This window comes from Acanthaster planci, linkage group LG14 (genome assembly GCF_054643075.1).
Source record: "Acanthaster planci isolate LZ-2023a linkage group LG14, COTS_SCS, whole genome shotgun sequence".
NCBI lineage: Eukaryota > Metazoa > Echinodermata > Asteroidea > Valvatida > Acanthasteridae > Acanthaster > Acanthaster planci.
This window is the reverse complement of record NC_141790.1, coordinates 8136153-8156359: the sequence shown is the minus strand read 5'-3', so window position 1 is coordinate 8156359 and position 20207 is coordinate 8136153. Positions and strand designations below refer to the sequence as shown.

Here is a 20207-nt window from a genome sequence, read left to right as displayed (position 1 = left end):
TGACACTCTTTTGGGCTTAAATTTAAAATGGAATCGTGCAGAACGTAAAGATTGGACTGAGTGGAAACTATAGGAAGCGAGCGCATAGACGGGAAAAGGAAAAGACATGAAAAGTGGAAACGTGCAGCAACAGACGCAAACGCACCTAAAACTGCGATATTCGGGACATGTATACACAAATCATTTTTGGGTGTTTGTTTTTTAATAAAAAACCCGATTTTAACAAACAAGCACAACAAGAGTTAATATGCACAAACAAAAGGAGTTGCCGCAATAATCGCCTGTAACCTTTACTTGTATTTACGTAGAGGTTCGTAACCGCAACTATCCAGCAGTTGTGTTGGCGTTCCTTTCATCAGAACAGAGCAAGGAACAGCCATAGAAAAGCAGCCATCTTCGAGGGATTTCCTTTTGTTCCTTCTATATTTATCATTTTATCATTAATTGACGTATACAGGTTCCTCAAAGAGTGAAACCTGCTGGAACGGTCAACGCATGCGTATCCTTGTAAAGGCCTTTGCAACCTTAAAGTTGCACCTACCACAGGCAACATAAACTATTAACATATTCCTCCCCCCCCCAAAAAAAAACCCTCTTGGGCATTGCCAGGAAGGGGCAAGTTTCCAGGGTTCAAAGAATCAGCAGCAGCTTATGGTATAGAAGGGGGTCAATTCCGAGGTGTTCACAAGTGCATTGCTGATTTTATCCCTCCCCTCCTTTCTTTTTGTTTGTCTCCCTTTTCTCCCCCCCCCCCCCGAATTTTTTGAATTTTACTTTCAAATTAGTTTTGTTTGTCAGTTTTCCTTCAGTTTTCCTTAGCGGCAACCCCTCCCGCCACTCATTGACTAACTTCGGCTGCGGCAGGCTAGGTGCCGGATGCCAATAGCTTGTTTTTTCTCACTGCTGTACCCCTTCTTCAATAGACGATCAAATAAGCCCTGCCCTCTGTGTACGTGGACACTTACTATTCTCCCAATATACCTTTTCACTAATAAATTCATAATCGTTAACGCATGCACACAAATGGCCTTGACAGCAAGGGCCATTGAAAATGTACAGGGGTGCGATTTTGATCAAGTTTCTCGGGTTTTCTGGCTTTTTCCACTTTTTTTAATCAGAAAATATCATTACATTGTTTTTTCTATTAGTGTCTAATCTAAGCGGGATTTTTAATGCCCTGTGCACTGTAAAAATACTTTGCAGTCCAGATTTTTCCTGTGCCCACGAGATTGAGCGGGGAAATTTAAACCCCACTTAGATTAGAAACTAATAGCAAAAGCGATTTAATGGGATCTTCTGATGAAAGAAACTGAACAAAACCAGCAAACCTAAGAGAAAATGGTAAAAATAGCACCCCTGTACATTTTCAATGGCCCTTGCCTCCAAGGCCATTTGTGCGCGTGCGTACATAACTATGCCACACTACATTTTCCAGCTGCGCGCATCACACGCGCGTGAACGCATGTCGGACTTTTGTGCAGTCTGTCGGACATGAATCGGTCAGCCTATTCAGTGAAGAAAATCCAACCAATCAAACCGTATTTTTCCCGTGCATAATTATGTGCTATAATAGTTCAAGGTGCAGCTTAGCACCACGGCCTTGTTAATTCATTACTGTTTTGACACACGGTTTGGGAAATTTCTGGTACCGCTCACAGCTACATGGTTCATGAAGGAGGGAATCCATGCGTGGTTTCAGCCTGAATATGTTAGGATGACGGATGCTGGTATTATGAGTTACGTAATGACATATTGATGCGCCCTGTAATGCACGACTGGGCATCAGGACGTGTGGCAGGGACATTCGGCCTGTGCTTTTTAGCAAAGGTGTGTGTTCTCTATGACCAGGCAGTGATAGGGATCAACCAATGCCAAGAGTGGTGTTTGTGGGCAGTTTGTCTTGCTCCGTATAACCCTTATGCGCTTGTCGGCGCTGAAAGGATTGAAAATTCCGAAATTGTACAGCAGATAAGGTAATATACTGAAGAACGTGTGCTCTTCACGTTGGGACTGTTGTCCACACTTAGAGACGGACCGGCCAGTACCTCTTAGTAATGTTCAAGGTACACGTCCGCGGTACATTGTCACAAAGCACGTTAATTTGTTCAGGCTACTGTAAACATGGGCGAAGGTCCAGCTGAGCTGTCTGCATGATTAACCTGCAGTTGAACGCACTGTATGTACACGTAAATGCCACCCTGGATTTAATTGTAGTTATTATACATGGCAATGGAGACATGACTCCCAGCTTGACTCAGTGCGCAGGCTGCACGTCCATTTAGTACTAGCTAGTTACAAGCCACGGATGAAGCACAGTAATATGGGCCTGGCTAGAAGGTAAGACCAATCCACTGAGTTGACTTAACCGAATTATAGAGAAATGAATATCGGCGTATACAAGTCTGAAAGACTTTTGTCCACACGTATGATGGGACTGAGGGTTCAATTATTTTTGCAGGCCACCGATTTAATATCTCTCTTTTCCCCAGGCTCGTGAAAATAGAACTGGGCCTGAACTGGACTGCTTTAAGTTCCCCGAGCTTTGCATCGGCTTATAAAGCAGGGGAAAACCTTTGCCCAGTTACGATTTGTTGGCGTCTCCATCATGGTGTCTCATAGCATTTAGTTGCTATTACTTGCTATAGTTGTTAATCTAATCGAACCCATGCAGTCCAGGCTGCAGAGATGGAAGAGAGGAACCCGTACGCGACCTCAATTACCCTCAATACAGCAAGTATCATCAGGCGAGGGAAGTGTAACAAGTAGTACTTTGTGTGGGATTCAAAATGTAATTTTATCGGTAAAAAAAAGAAAAACGAAAACAGAGGAAAGGGATGAACATTATGTTTTAATACCAGTTTACTTAAAAAGACCTCGGAAATTACCCCTTCCACCGTTGCTTACAAAGCCTTAGTGCGACCCAAATTGGAATATTGCTCTTCAATGTGGGAACCATAGTATACAAGCAAGATCACAAAACCAGTTGGACGCAGTACAAAGATCAGCTAGATTCGTCTGTAAAGACTCAAGAAGGATCAGCAGTGTCTCCTCTACTATATCTGAATTTGGTTGGGAATCACTGGATATCCACCGGGCCGTATCCAGACTCACACTCATGTTTAAGTCCATACATCATACGATAGCCATCAACACTGACAAGTATCAAATCAAACAAGCCGTCGATAAAATTCACACCCGGAAATCAACTGCAACTTCCTTTGTTCACCCCACCATCAAAAAGGATTGTTACAGATACTCATTTCTGCCAAGAACCATAGTTGGGTGGAGCCTACTGCCGAAAGGCATACGACAAGTAACTACAGCTGACAGGCTGCAGACAAAATTAATCAACATGGATCCAATTCCTTTTTTTTAGGGGGCCATTATTAGTTTACACTGGCCACGACACCTGCAACAGTATATCCCGTTCGAGGAGTTTGTGTGCAGTACTAAGAAGAAGAAGAATGGTTTATCAGTTTGCTGCTGATAAGTGTTATAGGCACTTCAAGGAAAAGTCCAATCTCTTGAAAAAAAATCCTTTAGCTGAGCTCCACTCCCAGTCAGAATCCTGCAGTGTCCTGAAGACGGACAGTGTACACTGTAGGAAACGTCGAGTTATTCCCCGGTTCTTCTCAGAACCACACATACTCAAGAGAGTGATACATGGTGCAACCGCAACCATTTTACTCATCTGGTTTCTTTCACCTTGAAAACCTTCAAGTCTTAAATCCTATAGCATTGGTCATTTTCATCATAATTTCCATCTTGGAGAAGTATATAGCTTTTTAATCAAATTCCTTTGAAGTCATGCTACATCCAGTCAGTCTGGAGTCCGGACTGCTGCAACATCATTGCTACTCATCTTTTGGATTCTGGTGGCAGCCTACTACCTCAACAACCCCACACCAGATGGCATCCGAGACCCCTGGAAATACAAGGGCTTTGTCGCTGCAAAACGAATTGCGATCGATGCGGTAAGTTATCGGAGACACGTCATATAAGATAATTGTTTAACATCATATGGAATACTCGTGCTTTTATTTTGATTATGAGACAACCAAAATAAATCTTAATTATATTTTTATCGACCCCTAATATTATTGCTATCATTATTAAAATACCGCCGACAGGAATCCAGCGTTTCCGTTAGTTAAAGTTCTTTGAAATTCAAAACGCGTTTTGCGGTATTAGAGCTGACTATTGTAAATTTTAGGCTAAAATATCGTAACAGTTATAGTTATTAATTTACCATTGCCTAAATTCTCTGATGGCATGCGTTACACCGATACTGTCGCGCCCTCAGCAACACTTATTTAACAGCAGCCATTATGCCAGCGAATAGTTCCTACTCTTTTATTTACAAGTAGTAAATGAAGAGCCAAGGAAAGTTGTTTGGGATTTCGTTTCGTTGGAATTATTGCTTGTACACAGCAATTGTATTTACCGTAGTAAAGATTGGATTTAAAAATATTTGGCTATAAAAGTGCGTCGTTGTTGAGATAATAATCCAAAATGATATTTGTGATGGCGCTATTGCTTGTACAGAACGATGTATTTAATGATTGGTTTATTTAAAAAGATTGGGCAAGACTAATAGATAGACTAATATACTAATCGAATATGTTCAAAGTAAACCCAGTTTTCATTTTACACATAGGAAATGCGCGATTGCATCATGTACGCCTATGATTTTCAAAGAAAAGTAATGCTCGGCTATCTTTGCCTTTTGGTTCGTAGGCGTACGTTCTCTCTCTCTTTACATCTTCGCATTATGTTCAACTTTTTCGCTCCTTCGTCGAGAGCGCAGCTTTCGTGGTGGCTTCTCCTCCGGAAGTGCGGGGTTCCAACATCCGGTACACGTTAACAACCTTTGAGGGGGTCAAAGTTCGCCTCTATGAACCAATCAAAAGGAGGGCTGACTTTGGACCGGCAGTGGTATTTATACATGGTGGCGCTTTTGTCATTGGAAGTACTGGTGAGTGTGTGGCGATACCGGTATATGTGTATGAAGGCTAGCAGCTAAGTGAGCTCATTTTCACAGAGCTACTGAGTAAAACATTTTTGGCAAAAGACACATTTTGATGAAAACCTGCTGAAAGAAGGATAAATAGCACAATATTTTTGAGCCCCTCTGTAAAAATGAGTCACCAGAGCCACAGTTGGGTTGAAGGCCTTTGAATCTTGCACACAGGAATCCTCAATTTTTTCACCCACATACATTTTCATTATAATGTAAATGAAGAATACCAAACTGAGTGATATGTTAAAAGAGAGGTCTGACTTTGCTCTTTCCAATACACACTAAAACTCAAAAGTGGCTCTGGCGACTTCTAACTCAGTTTCGGTTAACCCTAACCCACTATAGGGCCTTTTGCTTGGGCTCGCCCTCAATCCTCCAAAATCCTTCAGTGGCCCTAGTCTAAAAGTTGCATTCATCGTCAATCCTCCGATCTTTGCCTTTATGCTCCAAATCAGAGGTACCATGTCCTTAATCCTTCAAAATCCTCCAGAAACTCCTGCCATTATGTTGAGGCGGTGCAAATGGCTTGCTCGGGCAGTGTAGTTGATTTCAAAGTAATATCAGGTAAATTTATGCATGACTAAGCATAAGCAACACAAGGTCCAACCCACAACATTCACACATGGCATCCTTTGCAATCGGCCATACACTTTTGCCATTCATCCGCAATGCTCCAAAATCCTCCAAAACCACCCAAAGGATTTTGGAGGATTGAGGAGGGTTAGGGTACGTGAAATCTGTGGCGAACGCAAGTTATAGGCTCCTATGGAGCTGTAAGAATCTGCCAGTATAGTAACAAAATTAGCATGGAATTTGTAACAGTGCCGGTTTTTGTGCTTACAGTTTCTTAAGATCCCTCTCATTTAGCTTATGTAATACTTGCACGGGTGACTAAAGTTTGCGGAAATATGACCTTGGGTAGCTTAAAAAATTGCATCAAAATGCTCATAATAATGCCCAAATATTTGGGGGGAATGTTCATATTTCTTTAGCAGTGTCGTTATTTAGTTTTTCGGTAGCTGTGTGAGATATTTTCAACACTTTTCTTAGAATCTTTTGAACGTGGAAGCTCTTGACCAATGAAAGGAAATGTATGTTTTTCAGTATACACAAAGTTAGTGTAATAACAAAAGTGTCAAAACCAAAAAAAACTGTTATCCCTCCAAGGTGGAATTGCCATTTCATTTTTCTCGCCCTAATGACTTTAACCTGACATTAATAGCCCTTATGAAAGTGATTTAACAAATACCAACCTTCCACCTCGGGCCAGGACAACCAGTCACCCGTGTTTGATCGAGGAGTATTAAGATGATTGGTTGGCTTCTGGAAACCTGTTGTCGGTCAGTAAGGCGGTGGTTGGACAGTCAGCCGGAGTGATGAGAATAAAATCGCGTAACAGCGAAGATTAATGTGCGACAGATTGAGCATGTACATACACGAAGAGAAGAAGACTCCGAAGAGCCTGAGAACAAGTTACATCTATTAGCTGTGAAGAGGAAGCTGATAATTATATTTCTTGGCTTCCATTTTGTCCCGACAGCAATGTTTGACTTTCTGACAAGGCGTTTTGCGGAAGAGCTGGACTGTGTTTTGGTATCTATTGAGTAAGTGTTGTGTAGTCCATGAGTTATAAGAGTTGGGGATGTGTTGGTTTTACCCGCCCTGATTGAAAGTTGGTATACACATAATACTTGTTTCTGTTGGGTTTTCCAAAATAAATTTGTGTTGAACTTTTGTTGTGGGGAAGGGTTAGTTTTAGGGTAAGAGGTTGATTACAGTCAAACACATAGAATATTGATATTATAATAGGCTACAAAGTCATGTTTTATAACAAGGCAAATTGTCCCAAGTCTTTGTTTTTCATTGATGATAAAAAGAGGTACCTCTATAACAAGGTAATTTGGAAAGTCCACAGGACCTTCGCTACTTAACTGTTTGCGTGCTTATCAATGGCTAAAAGAAATCCATGCTTTCTTTTTCTGCAGATACAGACTAGCTCCAGAGCATCCCTTCCCAGCTGCATACGAGGATTGCCTGAACGCCACCAAATGGTTCATGGACCATGCCCAGGAGTTCAACGTTGACTCTTCGCGAATCGGCATAGCCGGGGACAGCGCTGGCGGTGCCCTGGCTGCTGCCGTGGCTCAGATCCTTCACGACGAGCCGGAGTATCCCGACGTGGCCTTTCAGGCTCTCATCTATCCAATCACACAGTTCATCGACAATCACACACCAGCAACTTTCCTCTCCATCTCGCTCTTCGGCGAGGAGGGGTCGATGGTAACCTGGCAGGAGGCGGGCGAGTTTACCTGTTTCTACCTGCTAGGGAGGTTGGATGAGCGCGTGGTACGAGCACTTGTCGATAACACCCATACATCCGTGGAGTTCCGCAGGGAGTCTCCCTTGGCGCAGTTCGTCAACCACACCATGCTGCCTCTGCACATGCAAGACTACGGCCATCTCACCCCACCCCATCTCCAGGAGCAGAGAGGAGACGACTACGTCTGGGATCAGATCGATGACATAGTCCTGGACCCGCGAGCCAGCCCGTTGCTGCGGCGAGAGATGGCCGGCCTGCCACCAACATTCGTGGTTACCTGCGAGTTCGATGCACTGAGAGACCACGGCGCATTCTACGCGATCAGACTCCAAGAGGCCGGAGTACCAGTGAGGTGGGAGCATTACCAAGGCGGGTTCCACGGCGTGCTTGGACCGACCTGGCCGCTGGTGTTTGAGGTAGGGGAAAATATGTTCCGGGATTTGATTTTGTATGCCAAGGAACATCTTGCGATTGAAGCAAACTGATGCAAGAGATCAATGACCACTCCACAATTTGTTAGACGTTTTAAATTTAGTAACAAAGAGGTTTCTAAAATTCTTTTACGAAAGATATTTTGTAGAATGGAATACAGTCTCCGTATGTGTCCACTACTGATTCTTGCCAGTGGGCGTCCAGTAGGGGAGACGATATGTTTTCTGTAAATATCTGTGCAATCTGACTGACTGATGTTTGAAACATGTGTGCCGTTATATGCACTTATATGACATTTAACTTTGTTCAAATTGTAAAAGGACTGTTTTTGCTTTTTTTACTTGATCTTTTAATGTGCCTTTGTTAAATTTCAATCATTTTTAGTCATAAAAATTACATTATTTTTCATGCTTGAATTTTTATGTACTTAATTGTAGGAGATGTTCACCATAGGAGGAATTCACCATAAATGAAATCACGTTTAAATAACCTCTAACTGAACTTTAAACATTTTAATTTCCTGAATAACTATCCAGGAAATCAAATTGGTTAAGAGATAAACAAGTTTTTAGACACATTCTGTGTAATAATTTCATTTTTAATGTACAAAGCCACATTATTTCTACAATTTATCATAAGAACGGATAGAAAGTTTAAAGTGGAATATATACAAAACTGTTTTAAATTAGCAGTATTTAAAGAAAGGAATTACTTATTTACTGAAATTTTACTGGAAATATTTTGGAAAGGTTTCCTGAATGTTAATACAGGATAAGAAAATGAAGACCACATGAACTACAAATAAACACAGAGAATATTTCACAATCCCTGTGTTCTATCTACTGCATGGAAATATTGAATAACTAGGTGCCCTGGAATGCTTCACCAACTGTCTTCTAGGAGGAGGTCTTGAAGAAATTCTGCAAAAGCCCAAAATCTCAGCCCTAACCAAAATCAGTCACTGAGGATTTGACAGTAAAAACACTAATCAGGATTCCTGCAAAGCATGACCTTTCCAGGACTAAAATATAAAAGTTTTAAATGACATTTGACAGAGAAATGTTGTTTGGTATTATGAACTGGAAGACTGACATACTACAGACTGACGAGGAAAGCCTGTAATTTATCTTTATTCCGTCAACACATCAAAAGCTGCCCATCAAAAATAACCCTTGCATTATTTGATTTCGTAGACCTTTCCATGACCATTTTTCCCTCTGACAACAACCTTTTTTTTCCAATCATCCCATAATCCCACAACTTTTCAATGACTTTCGAGGACAACCTTTTTACCAGGATTTTCCATGACCCTTGGAACCCTAACTAATGTCAATGTTCACAGGGCATGTGGGGTTCCTCCATTTCATATGTTCCACTCATTTCAAGTGATGTCACAGACAAAACAAGGGGAAGCACTAGGCAATGCTGGAGGAAGTCTCCCTTGGTTCATCAAGCCATTGGCAAATCAGTCATCCATGTACAGCATCTGCGTGAGCGACTCCACGCTGGTCAGGAAGGAGTCTCGGCAGTAAGGGGAGCAGGAGGTGAAGAGGAAGGGCAGCTTGCGCACCCCGAAGGCCTTGCTGCAGGGCCGGATGACCCGTAAGCCTGGCCCATACAAGGGGCCCTGGCAACAATCGCACCTGGAGTAGCTGTGCAGAAAGGAATTGGAAGAGATGAAATGTGTGACCGTTGTCACAGACTGAAGTGCAAACTTGGGTGTGGGTACTTCATGAAAATTGTGCAATAAAAAATCGTGGTTTAACAACTGACATGCACACACAGTTAACACAGACGCTTTGCTCACAGGTGAGCATGGAGTGGATATACATGTACACCGTTCAGAGAAAATCGTTAGGATTTTACACGAATTTATTTCATTTATTTACTTGTGGGATTGAGAAAAAAAATTCCTGAATAATTTTCTTAATTGGGAAAATTGAGAAAAGTTTCACTCTGTAAAAACCAAAATGCAATGAGTGTGTGCATGCAGTACTCAGTTACAGTTGGCGAAAACTACAATTGTGCAGTTTCGTAAGTTTTATGGAAGCAACCTCGAGTACCATCGAGTGTTGTGGTGTCAGCAATGTATTACTGGCATTAAGTGAGTTTGATGAGCACGTCCACTGTCCCCAAAATGAGTAACCGATACATCTGCCTGATCTCAACCCAGGGACGAATCTAGCTTTCGGGAAAGGGGGGGTTGATGGACGTACTGAAGAGATGCCCTGCTAAAGGGGATTCACCGGAAATCGATGTAATTGTTTAACCGTAGATGGATAGATCAACAGTGCAAACCTCATCTAGGATTTTTTTTTTGGTAGGCCTACTCATTTTCCATCATTTCACTGGTAGTTCCATTCAATCCGCAGCTGAAGGGGGGGTTGCAACCTCCCTCTAGATCCACCCCTGCAACCCGTTTTCTACATCCCATACAGACTCGCTTGGAATTTCAGACAAGTCAGTCCATTTTTCTCAACACTGTGCACAACTTCTGGAACAGTACCTAAATGCCCCAATCTATTAACGAAAACACATTTCTATGCATTTCCCTACATGCCCCTGTGAAAATGATTTGAGTCTTCCCCCTGCTGAAATTGTACACATTTATTCAAGGATAAGGTTTCCTTCCATGTGTAGGCTTTCTAGTCCGTTCCATATCCACATCTGTTTACTGTATGTCACTCCTGTACAATTTCGACAAGTGTGGATTCAAACTCAATTTTCAGGGGCAGGGGCCAAACTCGTTTTGGGACCAAAGAATTCGGAAATTTTTTTGTGAGGGGCGAGGCTGCAGTTTGGAGCTTTTGCATGCTCTTTAAGGGAAATGAAACAGACCACAAAATCGCCTTTCTCTATTCTTATTCAAATTGGTCCCCTTTGGATCTGCCCATGAATTTTGAAGAACACTCTCCGAAACCTATGCACATGGCACGTTGAAATCGTGTGTATAAGAAGCCACCTTATGTAACAGCAAATCTGGAATAATGCCTGCTTACCGATTTAGCACGGAATGCAGGGAATCTGGTAGTACGCTGGGCTTGAATCTATCCAGCCCGCTCTGCTTCACAGCTAGTGAGGCTAGATCCAGCAGTCGCTGCAAAGAATACAGGAATACAGCAATGGAATTTATCAAATCATCATGCACAGGACATGTTCTTAGGGATAGATTCATGACACAGATTTTAAAATTCTAATCAAGTTAAGATGTTACAATTTCAGCAACAGTCTGACTGTTTGGACTAATACACTGTACGTATACCATGAGATCCTTCTCATCTTTGAAACAGAAGGCAAATCACATCTGAATTATTCATCAGGATTGTCCAAGAAAGGGTATTGCATGCTCACTGGCTATACAACATTAATCCTAATGCTCCAGCATCTTTCATAGTACAGCAAGAGCTTGAGAAGGATCTTGCATGACTGAGGAAGTTGTAGAATGTAATGGAGTTTAATCCTCCACAAAAGTATTGTTATTTTTCTTCTCTGTATTCTGAGGGATTCAGAGGATTCAACGCTATTGCAAAAAAACCTTTGAAAATGAGGTTCCTGCATTTCAGGTATCCCAAACAGGCTCAGAAATTTGCCTTTTCAATACCTTCCACGCACGTTATGGTTTTGAGTTTACACACAGCCTCTTGCCTTGCTTTAACAATTTCCCTGATGAGTGAGACATTCCAAAGCCTACCTGTGGGTCATTCTGGCTGTTCTCCTTCCAGAAGAGGGGATGCATGAAATTATTGGTCACCCTCAGGTAGCGTAATTTCCTGAGCTTGAGGGCAGAGCAGGGCAGGGCGGGCAGCTGGTTGCCCTCAACGTTTAGTTCCCGCAGGGTGGACCTAGAGTTGAATGCAAATGAAAGAATCGCTGCTGGTTGGACAAAAGGTGATCACGTGGGTGAATTGAGCCATCGAATTTTTTTAGGTCAAGCTGAAAAAATAAAGCAGCCATTAGAATTCAGATTTGAAAAACTGCTCTGTAGTCTACATACATGTACCACAGAAATAAGACTTCGGAAATGAATTCCTGTTCTTTATGTTAGAGCAGAACGCGCACAGGCACAGAGAGTGAAGCATGCTGGCTCTCTAGTTTTCCACTCCACTCTGTACCTTTACTGGATGGTGGACGAGCATGGTCCAGTGGTTAAGGTTTGTTACTCATGACCACTGGGCCAGGGCTTCAAATCCAACGACTGCCCACATTACATCCTTGGGCAAGCCACTTTGGAGCAGCCGACCACTTTGCACATATGACATACATAGCCCTGTTGAAGAAAATGAGTTCTAAAGTTGCCAGAACAGTGTTGCTACATGCCTCCAAGAAAACATCAGATGACAGATGTAGACCTGTTGCCAATGTCGCTCGTATCTGCCTCTAATGAAATGCCGAAACCAAATTGAATGTGGAATGTTTAGAGGCTTATTCTGTGAGACTGGTGCCTCAAGAGTATTATAAAAAAAACAAGAGGTTGCTTTGCTTTACTATTGGTATCAATAAATCGGAGAGTAAAAAATTGATTAGTTACCTTAAATGTCTTATTTCACTTTGCAGAAATGTAAGCTTGTTGTAGGACAGGTCCAAAAACTGAAGCGGCAATGTAAACAAGCTGTGGTTGGGAGATGAGAAATGAGAAATAGTCACTAAATGCAACTTCCTGGACCAACCAATCTTACCGGTTTCAAATTGAATAATCTAAAATGGTTCAGCTCTGATTGTCTTCCAAGGCAAGATATATCAAACTTAGGAGAGCTACGGACAACAAAATCAACTGATTTGAACAACATCTATGGTTCACGTTTCTTTAATAAGATACACTGTTTAAGAAAATACTGCTACAAAGAACAAGTTCTGAGAATCCCAATTTTTTCAAATTTAATTCTCATGTTTTTCTTTGTGTTTCCACTCCTTTTATAACAAAGTCCTGGTTATAAAAAAGCAATTTACCTGGTCCCTGTAACTTTGTAATGACAGTTTACTGTAGTTGGAAAAGTGTAATACGTAAAAAAGGCTGGTGAAAAAAAAGTAAATTTGGTCCACTGACCAAACACATAGAAAAGGGCTCCTAAACAGCTCAAATTGTGAATCAATGTTTCAATAACGAAACTCTGTGGTTTAACAGTTTTGAAAGGTACTAAGCATAGATATTTATATTGTACATGTGTACAAAATTAAACGGAACACTGTCACTGAATGGCCAAGATTCAAGCCCCCCCCCAAAAAAAATCTCAGCACCTTTCAGGGGTAACTGGAATTCCACTAGAGCTCATTTCTACTTTAATGTAAAGCAAGCAGTGCGTGGGCAGCAATGAAATGCACCGAGGCAATCGCTGGTCGGCTGATGAGTCTTTAATGTACAAGTTGCCCTACCTCGGTGGAAGTGCGGTGATGAGATTGAAGGATACCACCAGCGTCCGGAGCTTGGACAGACGGTGGATGTCATAGGGAAGCTCCTTGAGGGGATTATTGCGCAGCTTGAGGACCTCCAGGCTTCGCAAGGTCAAAAGCTCGGGGGGAAACACCTGCAAGGTTGAAGCACAAACAGCAATTTAGTTCAGGCTGGAAAGTTTATGAAAAGGGAGGCTGGCATTTGTCAGGTATTGGGGAAACGTTTCACATTGTCTGTGTTTTACGTTACTACACTCCTATTCTTTGAATGTGACCTGCTTAGGAATAATGAGTAACAATCTTCAATTTTGAGATACGTAAATGAGAGGAACGAGCAAGAAACAGACTTTCTAGTGATACAACGTGTGCTTGCATCTTACTTCTTTTCAAACACACAAGAAAACTGACAGGGAACATCACAGGGGTGAAGACCCCTTGTCGGCAGGTCACAAATGTGGTGTTCATGATCATGGTGTACATATCTGGTGCTCAGACTGCTTGGAACACTTACCCTGAAGTCATTGAAGGATAGATTCAAGTAGGTCAGAGTCTTGGTCAGTGGAGTAATGTCAGGCAAGGCTAAGATGAAATGAGCCTACAGAAAAAAAGGAGAAATATAATTCAAATCAGCAGCAAAGTGACAAAAATCAATGTCCTAACATGGTGAGCTTCTAACAAGTTATTATTACATAACTGTGTATGATGACATCATTCTTTACTTTGATGAGTGCTTTCTTATGGGAGCTAGGTGAGGATGACAGATTTGAAGCCCCATAGGAAAGGGACATGTAAACAAAGCTTGACATAATCAGTACACGATCCTGTCGACTCAGAAAGGGAGAAAAGGGCTTCCTTTGTGATATAAATATGCAACAGCAAGTTATGGATTAGGTGTGTTAACAACATGTTCACTTCCCAACGACATCTAATTCAAATGGTCACCCAATCAGCTGCTTTCTCGTTTGCTGATGGTATCCATGCACAGATCACAAACGCAAACAGTATTGCCCCAAATGACTGTATTCCATGGGTTTTGGGCCCATTGTCAGTATCATTTGGAGAGAAGTGAGTTCAGGGGCATCAAGTGGTTTTGCCAGGCAATAAGTCTCACAAGAAAACTTTAAAACTGCTGTGTAAGCTGTTCAGTTAGTAAGTTATTGTGATTAAGTGTGACTTTGTTATAGTGATGTAAGCATCTACCGATAAAAGATATACAATAAGTACATATGTATTCGAAACAAGATATGCTCGTGCATTACTCTCAGAAATTCTTCCATTCAATAATTGTCTGGCAAGATACCTTCAAGCTGAGTGCGAGACCGCCGTTGACGAGGCAGTCCAAGATGGCCAGCTCCGATGGTGTGATGGTGGAGGAGTCTTGCTCATCTGCATAGGAAAAACAACATTTAGCACATCTCATGGAACACGATTTAAAAGTTATTATTAAAACAAAAAATGTCAAAAATCTCAAAGTAGAAAACAAAAAACGAATGGCAAAAAAGGGACGAAACAAAAATATATAGACATAGACAACGATAAGAGGGCATTTAGACAAGCATAAAAATCAGCAGAAATATGATCATAAATGATTGGGAATCTAAGCGTATGAGGCGAGAATGCAGGTGTGAGAAAAAAATCACTTGACAACAAAAAAACTTCCAGACAAAACAAAAAAGTACCATGCAGGCCAGGGACAACAAAAACAAACTTCCTATTGCCCGGAAGCAAGTTATCCTGAAAATATATAGTATAAGACAAGAAAACAGAAAAAAAAAATCCCCTCACCCCACAGGAATGACTATCAAACATACATGTAACAGTAGGTCCCTGTTTCAAGATAAGGACATGACCCTGCATTTTCTTTCTTATTATGGCTGAACCATATACATGTATCATGCACGTTGACTCTGAGCTTAATCTGATAAGCTAAAAGACAGTTGACAGAGAGAGACTTACTGAAAGGAGAGTTGCTCCTTCGAGAGCCCTGGAAGTACTTTGAGACGGGCATGTTGAACATGACTTCATTGACTGAATCTGCTTGCCTGCTGCTAGGCAAAACAAAGAAAGTGAGAGTGTTTACGGACTGCGACACATCCAGTAAACATGTTGACTGCCATGCATAATTTCAAAGGGGCGTTCCCATTTGCCAAACGTCGTACGAATGCGACAATATTTATGTGCATGTACTTGTGCCTTTCAGGTGTCCCTCTGAACATAAGCATTTTATGGAAGTGTGTTCTAAACACTGCCAGCAATGTATATGTTGTGTTCTTCGGTGATGCCAGTGTTTTCAATTTACATTACAGTGGCCTTTCATTTCCATTTGTAGTGGCAGAATCCGGTTCACCTGTGAGTACGAGTATACTCATAGTCAACGTATTAAAGGCGTTTCGAGTTGTGGTAACCTTGTTAATTGTGGCCTGAATCTCAAAGACATTTCAAGTTAAAGAGTGTGGGCTACACTTCAACTTAATCAAAGTTTAGTATCTGGATCCAGTTCATCTTGATTGGTCACTGCCAACAAGGAATCATGTGAAAAGAAATGTGAAACATGGCATTGCATGTGTTTTAAAGTGCACATAAATGAAGCAACTTTTTTTGTTAGCAAATGCATACAAGAGACATGCGGAAATACCAACTGGATATCATCTTAGTCCTAGCCCTTCAGAGACCCTTCAGCGTTCTCCAGAAATAAATCCAGAATTGAGGATTTGGGGCATTATTTCTTTACATGAGAGCTTGGTGCCTCTATAAAGTCAAAGTACAAGTACATGTATCTGTAAAGAATGTAACTCAAATTTCCAGCACAGTGGAAGGGCTGAAGATGGTTGGTAAACCAATGAAGCCATCGACTTCTTCACTGGCGGTTTTTTTGCCCCTAGGAAGGTGAAGTACATAGCGTGGGCCACAAGACAATTTCAGAGGATTCTGAGACTTCAAAGCAACCAATAAACCCAAGGTTTTAAGGGATATCAGTGTATGCACGTGCATGTAAATCAAGATGCTCTCCCAGCAAAACCTGACTTTTTACTGGGCTCAAAAGTCTTCAGGCTATGACAGTCAGGTGAAGTCCGAGACTGAGACCAAGTCTAGATTTGGACGGTAGGCTGAACACCTGTTCCTACCTTGACAATGCCGTCAGGGCACTGGAAGCCGACTCAGCCTGCTGGTAGGCCAAGGCTGCCGTGGCTGGGGTGGTCAACACCGTTGTGGGCTGGTCAGTCGTCACAGGGCCTGACAGGCTCCCAACCATCTCCTCGTTGATCATGGTCCTCATCTGCTGGCGGATAATGCTGGCCATCTCTATAAGGAGCTGGTGCTGGGGGACTCGGGGGACAACTTCTGGGATATCCTCACCTTTGAGGGGAGTTCAGAAACAAGAAAAACTCTTTCAAAAAAGGGGACGAACATCAAATGAAAGTGTTCACCAACAAAGTCAAGCATAGGCACTGTACTTCACTTGTACACAACTTCTCCTCACTTCACTTGACTAAAAGTGTCTCCCCAACCAACCAACTAGCAAAGAAGAGAAAGACTGGTCGGAGTGTTTCAACCGAGCTTGAGCACACAGCCAGCACACAAGCAGACATGTACAAGTTCAAGCCAACAAAAACTGGTTACACATGCTCAGCATGGCCTCCACCACCTGTGCACGAACTTGTCCAGGCTACGATGGCTTATCTCTGCCAAGAACAAATATTTTCCTTTCTCTGATATCATCGTCACTAGACATATTAACACCCTGTGAGATGTTAGAACAAATTATGATGACTTAACACAGCATTATAACACCCTATTGCTACATTACATGGACATGTATAATGCACAATGCACATTGAAACTCTACAGAATTAGGGTGTTTTAAAGCTGTAAATTTAGCTATAATAAAAAAATAAAATTGATCTTGGTGGAGATCAGCGCTTGTAGCAGGCACAAGATGAGTTCCCATCAAAGGGTTGTTGTTATGCAAGGAACAAACCATCTCTTCTTCCTGCTAGGAGTAAATATTTAGCAAATCCCTTGCTGCCCACTTGATGTGGTTTCTAGATAATAAGATCAACCTACCTGACTGAAATTTTTGACTTGTGTCTTTGAGCTTACCTTTCAATTCCACAGTGTTGACTTTCTCTTGCACAGGGGAATCCACAAAGGAGGCAAAAAGTGTTGTCAGTTTCTTATAGTTTTGCTTGGATAGTATCGCTTTCTTCAAATTTTCCCGCTGAAATGGTCTCCCGTAGGTTGCAAACTCCAACTGGAAATCTTCTAGGGTGAAGTCTGGCGGCAGGTGGTACCTCATGTGCTCGTGGTCCAGGTATAAAAGCTCCTTCTTGACTTCTGGCAGCCGCTTTGGGTTCCGGAATGGGAAGCCATCTGGCCCACGTGGCTTGTACGGCTGGACCAGCGATCCTGGGCGGAAAGTCTCAGCAGAGGCTCCCCTGGGCTTGTACCGCATGTCCAGGATGAACGGCAGGTCGGTTTTACTGAGGGGCGGCACCCGGGGGGAGGTGACGGGGCCCGAGTGGGACCGGCGGGCCCGAGGCGAGTGCTTCATCAAGGGGATCTTGGGGGTGTTCTGCGGGGCGAGCTGGGCCTCCTGGAAATCAGAGGCCAAGGAAGGGATGACACTGGGCACGGGGCTGAGGTTGCGCCCCTGGAATACAAGCTCCTCCATATCATCCTCCTCCCCAGCATCCTGGCTGAGACTGGACAAGGATGGTAGGCTTCTGCTCTGTAGGTTTCCATTATCAGTCTTCCTGGACAGGCCTGTGTTGGATTCAGAAGGCTTTGCAGCTGGTGGGGTTGGGGGTGACAGCGGTCGCCTCAGTAATTTAGCACCTGAATGTCTGTGGCTCTGATCAAGAAAAATAACAATTATGTCAATATCGGAAAAAAATTTACATACACAAAAATTACAAATTACAAAGTGCTGTCTGATCTTTCAGCTGAGTCCATAGTGCAGCACAAGTGTCTGGGGTGACTGCTGAATTTCCTGGATCTTCAACAAGAAGCATTCTCACCATTTGAAGTGATTTTATCTCTCAAGCTAAGGATGTGATAGTCTCAATTAAAGCAAACTCAACTAATCTAGACACAGCTCAGTCATGTTATTATCATGTCTTTATCTTCCTACTAAATGAACACCTGCTCATGGTGCTGTAGAGCCTTTGTTAACAATTTCGGTGTCATGAATTTCACTTTGAGATTTACTCTGGAAATTGGGCACAAATTGGTCTTGTGCACGTATTAACTAACAAACTTGAGAAAATCTGAAATTAACCTTTAAATAAATAACCTTTTAAAAAAAAGTCGGTGAATTCTGATAATTATCATTATTACCTCAACTCACTTATCAAAACGCAAGTTTGTAAGAGAACTACCTTTTTTATTTTTAGAGATTTTTAAAAAGGGACTTTTTATTGTGCACTTTGAAATTAGGCCTAGAAAAGTATCAGACCTATATATAATTGGAACTACAAAACTGTAGGCTACACAAACTCCAGATTAATGAATGATTAATAAAATGTGCTATAAAATACTGCTCTAACATTAGCAAGGCACTGGAGATAAAAATTAAAAGATGCCACCTTAACTTAAGGACAACGCATGCGCAAGCATGTCACATTAGCAATGTTAGGGTACATCAATGGCCGCAGGCATGCACAGTACTACTTCCTGATCCTGAACAGTAAGGCACTACTCTGTGGGCCTTACTGATGTTTGATGATTCCGTACACGATGGCATTTTGAAAAGTGCCCTGCAATCATACTAAAGAAAACCTCCTTTGCATTTTCTTGATCAAGTCTTCCCCTAAAAACCCATATGAAATTACTGGGCACGTGTGTATTTTGTAGAGTGTAACTTACATTACTGGCAAAAAATGGGCTTTTTCCTACCATCCTGACCTATAATCCCCGCGATGATCCGCACACATCTGCATTCTGTGGTCATACGTCACATGACAAAAACAGGCACAGCGTAACGAGCGTTTATGGGGCTTTGGCTACCAGATCCAATAATTCTGACTACTCTCATTAAGATTATGTATAGTGACATCAGGGAAATCTGTGATCAGGGAATCACATTAATGCAGATGCCAATAAATACACATGGCACTAGTTTCATATAGGGGCCTACACGTAGGTCACCTTTTATGGGCTTTTTAGGGGAACATTTGATTGTTTTTTCTGGTATGATTGCAGGGCACTTTTAAAAATGCCTTTGCGTACGGAACCATCAGTAAGCTTAAGCCTATGGAGTAGTGCCTTGCTGTTCAAAGCCAGTGCACCAAGTCTCAGTGACACTGTGAACAGGACTGTACACGTCACGTAGGGTAGGCCTACATGCTTGTATAAGTTGTAAGTTGTAGGCGTCGGGCCAGCAATACCGACAAGGTCCAACTAAAGACGTTACTTATTTTATTTTACTTAGATGCATTTAACATATTATTTTATCATTATCGTCAAGAGGTTAAGTTATCGTAATTTAGGAGTGAGGACCACCTACTTACAGGCATTTTGCAGACTGAAGGTCTACGCCGAGTCTGTTTACTACTCCATTTTGTTTGTTGTAGCGATCACTATCGACAGCGCCCTCTATCACCTGAAAGAATTTAGCACTTTCGGAACGGCGTTCGCTCGTCACCCGTAGGGTGCACCGCAACAAATGAAATTTCCCACAGACAGCAATGATAAATCCCCATACGACTCTCACAGGTCCAAGCTGCACAGAAAAACGATGATCAACATGTTCCCTTTCATTTTCCTTTCAATTTTGGGGGTTGAGTGATGAATTTTTGAGAAATTTTCACCAGAACCAGACCACCCCTACAATGAAGAAAATATATCTGCCGAGAAAAGTAGCCATTTTTGAAAAAAAAATCCCTTGCACCCACATTGCTCAGAATCAGAAGCCCAAAGTCCAGGCCAGAGGTTCAGTGTCATATTTCTACAATTCCTCAATTTCATGGCTATCAGGACTCTCTAATAGCTCTCAGGACTCTCTAATATAGAATTTTTTTGAGTGTATAACTTTTAGTAGTTAGCTAG

The 20207-nt window shown here is 42.1% G+C and overlaps 2 protein-coding genes across 2 annotated transcripts; one reads left to right on the top strand and one right to left on the bottom strand.

The window, feature by feature from the left end:
• The first annotated feature begins 1796 nt into the window (after positions 1-1796).
• On the top strand, positions 1797-8597 carry LOC110985386 (arylacetamide deacetylase-like). The gene is made up of 5 exons (XM_022246368.2): positions 1797-2337; positions 3806-3974; positions 4738-4975; positions 6561-6624; positions 7006-8597. The coding sequence occupies exons 1-5, from the start codon at positions 2306-2308 to the stop codon at positions 7823-7825; spliced, it is 1323 nt and encodes a 440-aa protein (XP_022102060.2). The 5' UTR covers positions 1797-2305; the 3' UTR covers positions 7826-8597.
• Positions 8350-19765, bottom strand: LOC110985384 (uncharacterized). The gene is made up of 11 exons (XM_022246366.2): positions 19670-19765; positions 17262-18012; positions 16286-16517; positions 15117-15205; positions 14461-14546; positions 13672-13755; positions 13143-13294; positions 12301-12381; positions 11464-11614; positions 10772-10869; positions 8350-9424 (listed from the first exon to the last, which is right to left on the bottom strand). Exons 1-11 carry the CDS (start codon positions 19673-19675, stop codon positions 9238-9240), a joined length of 1917 nt encoding a protein of 638 aa, XP_022102058.2. The 5' UTR covers positions 19676-19765; the 3' UTR covers positions 8350-9237.
• Between the last annotated feature and the right edge of the window lie 442 nt (positions 19766-20207).

What these genes read in the sequence shown, in the direction of transcription:
- LOC110985384 (XM_022246366.2), bottom strand. An exon ending in TATCCTTCAATGACTTCAGG is followed by an intron (nt 13,295 to 13,671) that starts GTAAGTGTTCCA and finishes TCAACCTTGCAG; the next exon opens with GTGTTTCCCCCCGAGCTTTT. An exon ending in AGTGAAATAAGACATTTAAG is followed by an intron (nt 11,615 to 12,300) that starts GTAACTAATCAA and finishes ATTCAACTCTAG; the next exon opens with GTCCACCCTGCGGGAACTAA.
- LOC110985386 (XM_022246368.2), top strand. Translation starts at nt 2,306, where the DNA reads ATGAAGCACAGTAATATGGGCCTGGCTAGAAG. An exon ending in AACGAATTGCGATCGATGCG is followed by an intron (nt 3,975 to 4,737) that starts GTAAGTTATCGG and finishes TTTGGTTCGTAG; the next exon opens with GCGTACGTTCTCTCTCTCTT. An exon ending in TGTGTTTTGGTATCTATTGA is followed by an intron (nt 6,625 to 7,005) that starts GTAAGTGTTGTG and finishes CTTTTTCTGCAG; the next exon opens with ATACAGACTAGCTCCAGAGC.